Source organism: Larus michahellis, chromosome 11, assembly GCF_964199755.1.
Source record: "Larus michahellis chromosome 11, bLarMic1.1, whole genome shotgun sequence".
Classification (NCBI taxonomy): domain Eukaryota; kingdom Metazoa; phylum Chordata; class Aves; order Charadriiformes; family Laridae; genus Larus; species Larus michahellis.
This window is the reverse complement of record NC_133906.1, coordinates 1,385,800-1,398,439: the sequence shown is the minus strand read 5'-3', so window position 1 is coordinate 1,398,439 and position 12,640 is coordinate 1,385,800. Positions and strand designations below refer to the sequence as shown.

Genomic DNA, 12,640 nt, shown 5'->3' with positions numbered 1-12,640 from the left:
GCGAGCGCTGCGATTGGCGGGCGCCGGGACTGGCGAGCTCCGCCATTGGCGGGCGCAGAAGCCACGCCCCCGTGTTGTTGTCCGGAGCGGAGAGAAGATGGCGGCGGCGGTGGTGAGGGGCATCGGGGGCGGGCTGGGCCGCGGCCTGCGGGAGCTCCGCATCCACCTGTGCCAGCGCTCCGCCGGCAGCCGCGGCGTCAGGTGAGCCGGGGACTGGGGCGCCAGGGCCGGCCGGGGCGCGATGAGGCACCGGCCTCAGCCACAGGCATCCGCCTTTCCCCCTTCCCTCCGCAGAGACTTCATCGAGCAGCACTACGTGACCCTGAAGAAGGCGAATCCCGACTTCCCCATCCTGATCCGGGAGTGCTCCGGTGTGCAGCCCAAGCTCTGGGCTCGCTACGGTAAGCGTGGGGGGTCCCCGCCGGGAGCCGCCGCTTGGGGAGAGCTGGGAGGGAGCACCGGCCCCCGGCCTGCAGCAGCGGGGCTTGGGTGGTTACAGTAAGGGACGTTTTGTCCTTTACAGTAAGGTTAGAGTTAGGGTGAGGGACAAAAAAAGGGACCTGTGGCCCAGAAGGTGGTTTGCCAACTTGTGGCTGTGATCTCCCACCCCTGTAGGATTGCTATATAGAAAAATGTTCCTGTTTTTCCCTTGTTTTCACTGTGTTCTCAGTGTAATGCCAATGAAGGAACACAAAAGCTCCTCTGTAAAGGCTGATGTTTCCTTCCTAAAGCCACCTGGGCTGGACAAAAATAATTTATCAACTTCCTTTTGAAGAGATGCAATGACTTTTTAACCACAGGTCTCCCAGTGCAAGCACACGGGCCAGCAGAGCCTGCCCGTGTAGTGCCTGCTTCTCCTCTGTGCGTGACTTGCAGGGAGAGGTACCCCCGGGAAGGGGCTGCTGTAGGAACAGCAAGTTTTCCAGCACTATTTTACCGAAGTGGTGGTGAGCATCTTGATGTGAGCAGGCCGAAAGCCACCAGGTGGCTTTGGGATGTGGTGGCGGCCTCAGCTCAGCTGCTGCGCAGTAAAAGTTAACAAAAAGAGGCACGGAAGTACATTAAGGCTGCGCTGGCTTCTCTCCGAGGGAAAGGATGAGAAGAAAGAGAAGGTGGAAATACTAACTTGGGCGCAGGGAGGCACGCTGGGGAGTGGTGGGCGCGAGAGGGCGGTGAAGGGAGCCTGGGCTGTGACGCCAGCGGTGCTTGGGAAACCTAAAGCAGGACTTTGGGTTGCCCTTGCACCAGAAAAGGGCCGAGGCACTGGCCTCCCCTCTCACCCTCTGTCTTTCCCGCAGAGTTTGGCAAGGAGAAGAGCGTGCCGCTGAACAACCTCACCGTCGATGAAGTGGCCAAGGCCTTAGAGAACATTGTGAAAAGCAAGGCGTGAAGACAGACAGTAAATACGCACATGCCGAAGACTTGACTGATGATCTTTAATGTAAAAACGTGTATCTTTAACTTATCCATCTCATAAATGCAAAGTGCTTACCCTGAGCCTCACGTGTTGGGTTTAAAGCCATAAGGAGAAGCTGGAGGGAACGGCTCACCCAGCAGGGTTTATGCCCCACCTCCCCGGCATCAAGAGCCCATCTGCCTGGCTTGCGGCTGGGCTCTGCCCCGAGCGCTGGGGAGGCACGGGGCAGCCTGCTGGTGGTGACAAGGATGGGAACAGCAGTATCTTCCCCAGGACTAGCATCCCAGTGCAGCCAGCACCGGTGCTTAACAGCTGGTGGTTAGACGCCTGGCCAGCCCTTGGGGAAGCAGGGCACAGGACGAACAAAGGGTTTCTTCCTCCTCGGAGCGCAGGGGGAGGGAAGGGAGGCGGCATGGCCTAGGAGAAGGCAGAGAGTGCGGCGTGGCACGAACTGAAGGTGGAGGCTCCCAGGGGCTGCCCGACCATGTCCAGCAGCGCTCGCACCCGCTCCTGCAGCTCTGGGGTGCTCTGGTGCTGCTCGAGGGCCCGGTGCCCGCCTTGCCTGACGAAGTCAGCAGCAGCCTGTGCAGGAGGAGAGGGGGGGAGAGCTGAGTAACTGCTGCAACTGATCCTGTCTGCCCAGAGCGCCACTGCACAGCCTGGGGAACGGAGTTGAAGGAATTCCCCAGAGCCCAGCCAGACGCTGAAGTCCCAAGCCAGGTAACTCCAGCTGTGCTGATCGCTGGCTGGGAGTGCGCAGAGCTTGGAAGTACGCACAACTGAATCAAGGAGTCCCCCCAATTACAACCTCAAAGGGTACAACCAGCCTGCCCAAAAACCAGTCTTTGTCAATGAAAACGAACTCTCCAGAGACACAAGAAGGGCTCCCCCGCCTCCGCATCGCACAAGTGTCCCCCTTCAGGCACGCATCTGGGTGCTGAGGACGGGGGCTGGCATGGCAATGGCTGAAGGCAGTAGCATTTCAATAGTAATAATAATCCCCATCCCGGCCTCTATGACCTTGTGCTTGATCGTGGGGTGGGCACTCCCCACTCCCCGGCTCTCACCTCTGGGCAGTGCAGGAAGAGGAGGTGCAGCAGCTCCAGGCACTGCCCCACCACCTCGGGGTCGGGCAGCGCGAGGGCGGGCAGCAGCAGGGGTAGGGCAGGCTGGCGGTGCAGCTGCTGGCAGTAGGCTGGGCCCTTCTCTGCTACGTTGCACAGAACTGTCAGGACCTGGGTGGAAAAGGCATGAGAACGAGTAATGAACGCTTCGTTAGAGGGCGGAGGATTCCCCACAGGGCTCCAGGGAACTCCCTGGAGGTCCCACCAGGTGCTTCCCCAAAGCCACATGCCCACAGGGCTCCAGAGAACTCCCTGTGTCCTCCCTGGAGGTCCCACCAGGTGCTTCCCCAAAGCCATGTGCCCACCAACTGCCTGGATTTTAAATGCTCTTTAAAAGCCTTCTCCACCTGCATTGTTCATCCCCGGTGTGGAATAATTACTAAATTGGCCAAGAATACAAAAATACAGCATTGTTCACACATTAAGGAAAGTCATAAAATCAAGAGGCTTCTGAGGTAGAATACAGCTGCAGCTAGCACACGAAGAATGCAACACCTGTGATTCCCTGTACAAGGTTGTTTGCGAAACTACACGAGGGATGGAACGGAACACGCTTGTTCCGTGGCCTTCCCTTGTGACGAATAGCAGATATGGGGACGAGATGGTACTACGGAACTGATAAGCGGCCTACACGCTACCCGAGCCAACATTTCGTCTAATGTTGATGAAATGCTGTCCTTTTGTGCGAACTTTGCTCACCACAATGTACCAAAACACACCTCCATCCCGGAGGCTATCCGCCCCCGAGGTGTGAACACTCCTCCTTGAATACATTAATCATAATAAAAGTACATATGACTAAAGTCACTCAAACTCCACTTTGAAGATAAAAAAATAATATAAAAATAGCCCAAGAGAGAGGGGATGTCAGGGAAGACACCATCGCGAAGAATTCCACCGCTGATTTCCGGGATCAGTCGACGGGCTGAGCCTCTCTTCCCCCCATAGGGACGCCTTTGGGTAAGACTTCGATTACACTGAGCGCTTTCTCGGGGACTTAGAAATTTCTCTAGAGAATCTCTACCCTACATTTATAGCCAGGCTGTATCGTTTATAATTTTGTCGCGCGTTTGTATACTTAGCAATATCTTTATTTGCACGTGCTTTGCAGACAGTGTATTTATCACCGGCAACCCTAAAGAACCTGTATATCTGTTGTTTAAATAAACTGCACTGTTTAAGTAGCTAGTCGTTCCGCTTTCTCACTGAACGCGACCAAAACTTGAGAGAGGCCGTGCTAGTTCAGGAGCACGACTAGACTGAAGGTGCAGCCCACTATTAGTGTATCCAAATCGTAGTAGTTTAATACATATTAAACACGATTGGACTGATAGTGCTGAAGTGGGCATCACTCAGAATTTAAACCTAGCCGCACCTAGCCTCCCACCTCGGTGAGGAGTGTTAGAACGCAAGGGGGTTTATCTTCTGCCAAAACCGCTTGGCCCCGTTTCACGCAACAGAATTTGGCGTAGTCCGGCGGGATTGCCATGGATAAACTGCTGCAAAAATATGATTGTGCCCCTTCCCAGGCTGGGAAGGAGTGGGCCCAAAAATTTTGGAAGGATGAAGAGAAAGTGGTGGAGCGTATTGAAGAGTGTCGGGTTTCACAGAAGCTCAGAGCGGGGAAAGGCAAGGGTGTGATTTGTGCTGTGTTAGGCGCCTGTTTATCTTGTGCACAACAAGAAGCTAGAGAAACCCCTGCTCCTAATCTGATTTCAGCTGTAGAATATGCAACCCTGAAATCGGAGAATGAGGTGCTGAAGTCATCATTAGCCTTGCAAAAGGAGACAGGAGAAAAATTAAGAACTCAAGTTGATAAGCTTGTGAGTGAGAATGAATGTTTAGGAAACCAGAATGCTCAACTTAAAATGTTATTGGAAAGGGTGACTGGGCTCTTAGATAAAATGCAGCCCTCGACCCAGGTCCAACAGATTCGTAAGTTAATGTGTTATCCAAATTCCGGAACCCAGACCGGAGATTTTTTGTCTAATAGTGAGGATGACGAAGAAGATGAGGAGGAAAGGACTTTTACTTTGAAATCCCAAGTTTTTCCTTTACGTCCTCTGGTTAAAACTGAAACTGCGGTTGATGATGATGATGAAATTCACACCACTGTGCGTACCGTTCCATGGACACCAATCGAGTTAACAAAAATAAGGGAGAAATATTCGAGGCGACCAGAAGAGTCAGCTGTTGAGTACGTGTGGCGAGTTTCTTCTGAAGGGGGGGACAGAATTATGCTGAGTGAGGAAGAAGCAGGAGATTCTTGGGGACCAGGAGTGTTTTTAACAACTATTCCTGGTGAACCTTGCTGTCTTTTTAACCCCGTCGGTCAAGTAAGACCGAGCAGATTCCCTTTTCTTTTGTGTCTTACAGGAACCTTAAATGAACTGTACGTGGACAGACGAACTGTTGCCACCTCACAACGACTGAAGAGAGACGTGACTGGTATCTTAGGAACAGGCCTGGGAGTCTTAAATAGTATAGATGCTGAGATACTTGCAAACAAACTAGTCACAACTACTAGTGATCTAGACAAATTAAAACATCCTCTACAGTCCTCTCTATCAGCATTGGGAAATCACCAATGGCTTTTATCGAATATATTGCCTCAGTGGGAGGAAACAGGTGAAAAAGACCATCAGCTGATCACAAATGCACTTGGTACAACCCAAAACAATGTTTCCTTGGCCCTTAGTTGTATCCAAGCCCAACTGTGGATGCAATCTATGACAGCCGCAATTATAAGGGAAGGTGAAGAAGGCACCTTGCCCACTGAAATTCGAAAAGTAATATGGGATAATGCAATTGAGTTTGAGAGAAAATTTCAGTCCTGGTGGTATCTGGTTAATTTCACCTATGATCCCACTGAGAGCAAAGCCACAGCTTTTGTCTTAACGATACGCAATGCCTCAGTATACACCATATACCCAATCATCGCACTGGGGTTGAATCACCATGGAGCTATACTCCATCCGGTAGAGCATAGAGTGTGGGCACAACAAAACGAGAATAAATGGCAAACTGTTGATGTTGAAGCATGCATTTCACGAGATCAACAAGGATTCATTTGTGAGAGTAATACTCTCAAGGCACAAGACATTTGTCTTGACACCAACCAGAATGTTTGTCATTTTGAGATACAACCTGATGAAACCCCAGAAACTGTGCTTGTATATATTGGGAAAGGGTGTGTTTGCATGAGGTCTCCCTGTACTTTTGTATTCGTAGATGACATAGCAGTAGATATACGTAATAACTCAAATCTTTGTGTTTGTAACTTTACTAACATCATTGGATGTGACTTCAGTTATTCAGCTCCTGTTACGTCTTTTCAATTGCTACAATCTAATTACACATTGATTCGAGATTTGCTGCCTACCCCTATCGGAATGAATCTCTCACTAGTGAAGAAGTTGCTACAACACGATGAATTGAAGCGATTGTTGAAAGAGGCCCAAGAAAATGGACAAAGAACTCTGATTACTGTCCATCATGATGTTGAAGAAATACACCATGTACTGGAAAGGGTCAAGAGAGACGGAGGACATGAATGGTGGGACACCCTCTTTGGATGGTCACCAACAGCTACAGGACTTTTTAACAAGATGCTCCATCCTGTTGTTGTTCTACTAGTACTCACTGTATTGTGCTTTGCTTTGACAATTGTTTTGTATGTTAGACTTTGGATTATGATGAAACGCTTAACTCGCTTAATCACCCCACAAGAAGTATTTGCACTTGATATCCCTCGCCATAAGAGGACATGTGATATTCCCCATCAGTATTGATTATCGTAGAGCTTGAGTGACTGTAGTCACGGGGTGGATTATGTGGAATAATTACTAAATTGGCCAAGAATACAAAAATATAGCATTGTTCACACATTAAGGAAAGTCATAAAATCAAGAGGCTTCTGAGGTAGAATACAGCCGTTTCACGCAACACCCGGGTCAACCAGACTCTGTCAAGGGTAAATACAGCCGTAGTGACTTCAAGGGAGGGGCACGGTGACACTACCACAACACGAGACTTTCTGCCAAGCTGTTGCTACTGCCCTGAGCCAAGCTCCAACCCGAACACCATACGTGCAGGACCCATGTTCCTGAAAATCCAGTGCTTTCCCTCCCCACAGCCGGGGCACCAGGCGAGGTCTTACCAACACACCAGCCATCTGGGAACAGGGCAGGAGCTGCAGCAGGGCCGGGAGCAAATCCAGGGAGAGCAGAGCGGAGCAGAAGAAGGGCTCATCCGCTAGGGAAGGAAACATCAATAAAAATCACTGTTTCTGAGAGCGGTCTGTGTAGCCAAGACCAGCCAGCAATCGAGGCAGGTCCCAGCAGCAGCTCTGGCTCTGGTGATATCGCCGTGGGACGCTCACCCGTGAGGTTGTTGAGCAGCCAGAGACATTCCTGTACGATGAACGGGTGCTGCTGGAAGAAGGTCTGCAGGATGAGGAAGAGGGCGATGAGCAGGCGCTCGTCCTGGATCTGGCCTTCGCAGCCCGTCTCCTCCGCGAGCAGGTTGCTGAGACACCGCAGCACCGGGCAGACGAGCTGTGACGGTGGGAAACACAAAGCCCTTCAGCCGGACAGACCGCAACCCCGCAGCAATGCCGAGAAGGGCCAGCACACCCTGCCCGCCTCTTACCAGCTCCAGGCCCTCGGGAGCATCCTGGGGGATTTCAGAAGCCATGTCGAGCAAGAGCGAGGTGAGGGCAGGCAAGGCCCCCAGCGACAGCAAGACGGCGTTGGCTGTATGGCTACAAAGGGAAGGGACAGCGTGGTGGCGCTCGGAGAGGGGAAAACCGCCGCAGCCCTCGCCAAACAACAGGGCCCGGAAATTCAGAGCGCTCTCCTGAACCACCACAGGGCTTTTTTTCGCGTCGGAATAGCAGCTTGTTTCTGTGCTTATGAGAAAGTTTAAGAGCCCATGGAGAACAGATCCACTGGAATTATCGGTGCGGATCTGGAAACAACAGCCCCAATCCTTCTTTGAGTACCCCCACATTCTTTTCTGCTGGGGCTGCCGAAAGAGGTGGCATCAGAGCAGCCACGCCAAGGCAGGCGGAGATTGTTGGCAGCAGCCAGCCCGGCCAGGTGACACTGGGTTCAGGGGGCTTGCCTTGGGGAGCGCAGGGGACAACTCCAGACATGGGGAGGCGATTTGGGAGGGGTTCAGAGGACTAGGAACAGCCTCCTCGGGTTTATCGCCTGTTATCACCCTGTAAAGGAACCCAGTGATCCTGCAAACAGCATGTGTGTGCTCAGAGAGCGGGAACGCCCAGGACGGCAGGGGAGTTGCTTTCCCAAGGGGAGGCAATCCAGGTCCCCTTGCAGGACCCTGAGCTTTCCTGCCTCTCTGTTTGGCTGCCCCCGGGGGGGAGCTCAAAATGAGGAGAAAAGCGCGTTTACCTACAAACGATGTAGTGCAGACACCACGCAAACTCCACGGCTGCTCCCGTCCCAGCCTTGAGGCCGGAGCACACCAGCCGAAGCATGTGCTGGGGGAGAACAGAGTCCAGAACCAAGCTGGGGTCAGAACAGCAGAGTTAATGGAGGCACAGGCCAGAGCACAAGCACGACAGACAACCGACGGGGACGCTACCCCAGCCCGGCGAGCAGGGACCTGCTCTCCCCCGTACTGGGGGCCACACGCTCCAAAACCATGCCTGGAAGAGACTCTTCCCAAAGGGCTGCAGCCTCAGGCGCCTCTAAGGCCCCGCACAAGCTGTCCCTGTTGGTGACAGGGCCCGGGGACACCTTGGCCGAAGTCACGTTTTTGCGGGGGGGGGGGGCCACGGGGTGGGGGCTGTCAAGCCGATCTTTTCCTTTGCAGGAGGAATATGGCCATAATTTCCCTGTGAGCCTACCCTGCTCGACACTGTCCTTTACCAAAATACCACAGCTGTCTGCTCAGATGATGCTGAGGGAAAGGAGTCAGGCCCCGCGCCCTGATCCGCAACAAAACCTCTGTAGTTCCGGTAGAATTCTGCTCTGACCTATTAATATCACTGGGATGGGAAAGGCGTTGTTGTGCCCGGCACGCAAATACCATGCCGGGCCCCAGGGCCCATCCTGATGCAGGGTTAAAGAGGCTCGGACTCACGGCACGATCTCTGTGGGGGCTTCCTTGGCTTGGAGGAGCTGCGAGAGGACGTAGCCCAGACCTTCCAGCACAGCCTCGTGGGGGGACTGCAATCAAAGGGAACAGAGCTAATCCCGGGTGACAGAGCCGGGGGGATCCCGGGGTGCCAGCTGCGGTCAGAGGGCGATACCTCTTTGTAACGCCAAACCAAGCAGCTGAGCGGCGCAGTCCCTCCGCGCCTGGGGAAGAGGGGGGCACAGCAGGGGACCGGCAGTGACAGAACAAGCTGTGGCCACACTGAAGCCGAGCTGTGTCCCCTCCCCGGACCCACACGGGCTGCAGCACATGGGACCCATGAGCCCAAACACAGCAGCAGTGCCGCCGTGGGCGTTCAGATCTGCACATGAAGCCCTGCTCGCTGTGTTGGCCTGCTGGACCCAAGCGGTACGGAGGGGAGAAGCCTGCAGCTCCCCGCGTTAGAGACTGTTTATCGGCAAGCCGCGGTTATGGATGTGAGAGATTCAGCTGGAAAAGGGCACAAGGTGGTGACCTGAGCCCCGAAAATGGAGTGCAGGAAAGCCCATGAGAGACCCTCACCCACAAGGGAGAAGCCCCATGCAGAGGGGTGTCTGCCCGTAGCCACAGCCGGCAGGAGGGCTGGTAACTCCGCACTGCCAGACGTGTCCAAAGGGCATAAGAAACGACATTGTTCTGGGGCAGGGCAGGGGAAGAGTGCGGCCGAGCCATTTCACGTACCTGGATGCAGGATGCCAGCACCGGAATGATGCCCTGAGGCAGAAGCTGCTTCCTCACAGCTTCACTTTCCACTACCAGGTTCCCCAGCGTGTACAAACACAGCTCCTGAAACACACCCAGGAGAGCGGGTCACCTCCTCCGCACTCCCCAGCGGAACCCGGGGCAGCCGGCAGGGCCTCTAGGGCCCTGCACCCCGGGACCGGGGCACACGCTTCCCCTGAGCGGGGCAGAAGCTGTCTTCAGAGGGGTGTGCACAGATGGATACTGCCGGACTCTCCAGTTACCCCGTTCCCAGCTGCATCAGCTTCAATTTCTCCTTTTTCTACCTGGCTCAGGTTGGGATATGATCACTTCTACTTCGGAGGTTTTTCAGGCTTTGAAATTATTGCTGCATCATTTCCCTGAGTCTCCTCTAATCCCACAGTATTCTCCTGGAGGCTGCCCGTGTGTTGCGTTAAAATGTGGTCATCACCTTGGGGTTGCTCCCCACCCCGTCCCTGATGCCGTCTGCTTCTCAGAGGAGCGTAGCGTGCTGCTCGGCAGCTGGCAAACCACACGGGCGTCCCAGAGCTACTCTGCCTGTCGGCTCCTTCACCCCGGATCAAACTGCACAGCTCGGAGCTACAGCCATTCTGCTCTTCTCCGGACCTGGAGGAAAGCCTCCTTGCTGGCTGCGTGAAGGTAAGCTGACAAAGCTGCCGTCCCTGCATCCCAGCCTGCCACCACTCATTTCTTTCACTTTTTCAAGATCTTTACAAACACCTAAACTGACCTGCATCTATTATTTCTGCTTTACCCACCACACAGACACCAAGGTACCTCCTGTCCAGGCCCAGCCCGCATCAAGAGGCCACCCCACGCGTCTCGGATGATGGAGTCCAACTGCCACAGCCTGCAGTCCCTGCTTCCCCAAACGGAGCTTGGAGCTGAAGAGGAGCAACCCATCGCAAACGGCGCAAATCCCTGTGTCCTGGGCTGCGGCAGAAGGATTTCCCTGTCCGAGATGAGCCTTGGGAGAACTGAAGAACAGCCTGCAGCTACCTGGAAGGAGGTGCAAACACCATGGAACCAAACTCCTCTTGGTGTCGGGATGGGGCACAGTGAAGGGGGTCTCCATATTTCCAAGACTTGGCCAGACAAAGCCTCACCACCCTGGGCTAGCTCCAAGGGGAAGGACGGACTAGAGACTTCCTGAGGGCCCCTTGACTTGGCCAGACAAAGCCTTGCCACCCTGGGCTAGCTCCAAGGGGAAGGACGGACTAGAGACTTCCTGAGGGCCCCTTCCCACCAGCACTCCGATGTGAGCCATGTTAGGCTAAGGCTGGCCAAAAGAGGTCAACACCCTACCACTCCCAAAGGATTATCAGGAGCCAGAGGCCTGGCAAACGCAAGCACGGATCTTACCGTGAACTCTACGCTGTGTCCCGAGAGGTAGGTGAGGAGGTAGGAGGTCACTGGTAGACACGCCTCAGCCACAGCAGGGTCACTGGAGTGGGAGAGCTCGTGGAGACAGCGGGCCGCCTCCATCTGCATGTCAGCCAGGCTGCTGGTGAAGAGCCCGATGAGTGTCCGGATGCTGCCGTCCAGCCTGGTGGAACCCAAAGGGTGCTGTCACCTCCTGCCTTCTCACCCTCGGCCACGCACCCGCTCACCCACGCAACGACGGGGACAAAGGGCCACTCTGGACGTGCCCTTGGTAACAGCCCCGCAGTGCCAAACCCGGGCTGACCTGACAAACTTCTGCTGAGTCTCCTTGTTCTGCAGAGCCCAGCGGAGGCGGCCGAGTGAGCTTTTCCTGTCCTCTGAACCCCTCTGCACACCTCTGAGCAGCTGAAGAACCTATCCCAAGAATTAAAAGACGGGTGAATTTCAAGCAGTGTCAGGGTTGGAATTTCATCCCATTAATCCTGGAGGCAAAGGAACCCAGGGCACAAGTTCAGAGGGTCACAAAGAACCTCATTGTTTCTCACCGTGTGGTGGCAACTCGGAGAACGCTCCCAAACCCACCTCCACCCAGGGTCCTCCACATGCTGGGAAGTCCTCTCAGACCCCCACCAATATGGAGAACATCATGCTCCTCACCTCGTCCTCCGAGAGAGGGCCCGGCATGCTCTCTGCTCCATCCTGCCCACCCTCCTCTGCAGTGTCCTCCCGCAGAAGCCGCTTGCTGACCAGCTGCTCCTGCCGCCGGGCTTTCCTGAGGGCTGCGATCGAATCGGTCCCCGTCACCACCTGCCTGGGTCAAGCCGCTTTTCCATCCCACCAAAGAGCCTTTGAACGGGGAGAAACTGCCAGTTCCTCCTCGTGCGAGGCAGGGAGGGACGAGGCACAAGGCAGTGACCACGTTGAGACTGGCCATGAAGCCACGGCTGGGCAAACTGGCATGAAGGCAGGCGAGAGGCATGAGGAGCGTGGTGGGAGGGACACAAGGCCGGTTGTCCATAGGCAAGACCTTGGAAAACCCAAATCACTGGCAACTGATTCACCCAGGGCAGAAAAGGCATGTGAATGAAAAAAAAAAAACAAAACACCACAAAATAAGGCTGCAAAATGCTTCCCGGAGTGGGCAGGGAGGCCACAGATGCCATTTCCCAGTGGGGATGCGCAACCAGATGGGGCCGGGGCTCTATTTGGCTCCTGCTGCGGGACAGAGATGGCGACCAGGGGGCTCCCACCCGCGGCCCCGACACCCCCGGGGGATGGGGGGGCCCACAACCGCCCCGGGGCCTGGCCCCGACACCCGCGGGGGATGTGGGCGGCCACAAACCCCTCCCGGGGCCCGCCTCTGTCCCCGTCCCCGCCGCGGACCTGCCTCCCGCTCCCGCCGCCGGGCCCGCAGCTCCTCCGCGCTCCGGCCGCCCCCGGGCACGGCCCCGCGCCGCCGCCGGCCCCACATGGCGGCGGGCAGGAGGAGGAGCGGCGGCAGGAGGAGGAGGAGGAGAGGGCGGGCCGCGGGGAGGAGGCTGGGCCGGGCGCGGCCGCTGGGCCGGGCGCTGCCGTTGCCTGGTCCCCGGGAAGTCCCGGTGGCCGGGACGAGGCCCGTCGTCGGGGCTGTGCGCTCCCGGAGGGCTCGGCCCTGCGGCCCGGGGAGCCCCTGGGGCCCGGGCCCGGGCACCACCCACCTCCCCAGCGCGGGAGGACGGGGGCGGGCCCTCCCCGGGGCCGGGTCACGGTGGCCGTCGTGAGGGCCGGGGCTCAGGGCCCAAACACGGGGACATGGACGGGGACGTGGTGGGGACCAGCCTGAGGACGAGCT

General features: G+C 55.8%; 2 protein-coding genes across 4 annotated transcripts; one reads left to right on the top strand and one right to left on the bottom strand.

Annotated features, from left to right (window-relative positions):
* Positions 1 to 72: 72 nt before the first annotated feature.
* On the top strand, positions 73 to 1,497 carry NDUFA2 (NADH:ubiquinone oxidoreductase subunit A2). The gene is made up of 3 exons (XM_074604130.1): positions 73 to 201; positions 295 to 401; positions 1,299 to 1,497. The coding sequence occupies exons 1-3, from the start codon at positions 98 to 100 to the stop codon at positions 1,388 to 1,390; spliced, it is 303 nt and encodes a 100-aa protein (XP_074460231.1). The 5' UTR covers positions 73 to 97; the 3' UTR covers positions 1,391 to 1,497.
* Positions 1,418 to 12,370, bottom strand: TMCO6 (transmembrane and coiled-coil domains 6). Of its 3 annotated transcripts, none has more exons than XM_074604128.1 (13): positions 12,193 to 12,370; positions 11,467 to 11,588; positions 11,114 to 11,223; positions 10,789 to 10,972; positions 10,204 to 10,425; positions 9,385 to 9,489; positions 8,650 to 8,735; positions 7,956 to 8,072; positions 7,192 to 7,303; positions 6,923 to 7,097; positions 6,701 to 6,795; positions 2,485 to 2,652; positions 1,425 to 1,999 (listed from the first exon to the last, which is right to left on the bottom strand). In XM_074604128.1, the coding sequence occupies exons 1-13, from the start codon at positions 12,278 to 12,280 to the stop codon at positions 1,835 to 1,837; spliced, it is 1,749 nt and encodes a 582-aa protein (XP_074460229.1). In that variant the 5' UTR covers positions 12,281 to 12,370; the 3' UTR covers positions 1,425 to 1,834. The 3 variants fall into 3 exon arrangements, 2 of the variants coding, with proteins under 2 accessions (XP_074460230.1, XP_074460229.1); XR_012589496.1 differs by having other exon boundaries at positions 1,644 to 1,999; positions 7,956 to 8,044; XM_074604129.1 differs by lacking the exon at positions 10,204 to 10,425 and having other exon boundaries at positions 1,418 to 1,999.
* Positions 12,371 to 12,640: the final 270 nt, after the last annotated feature.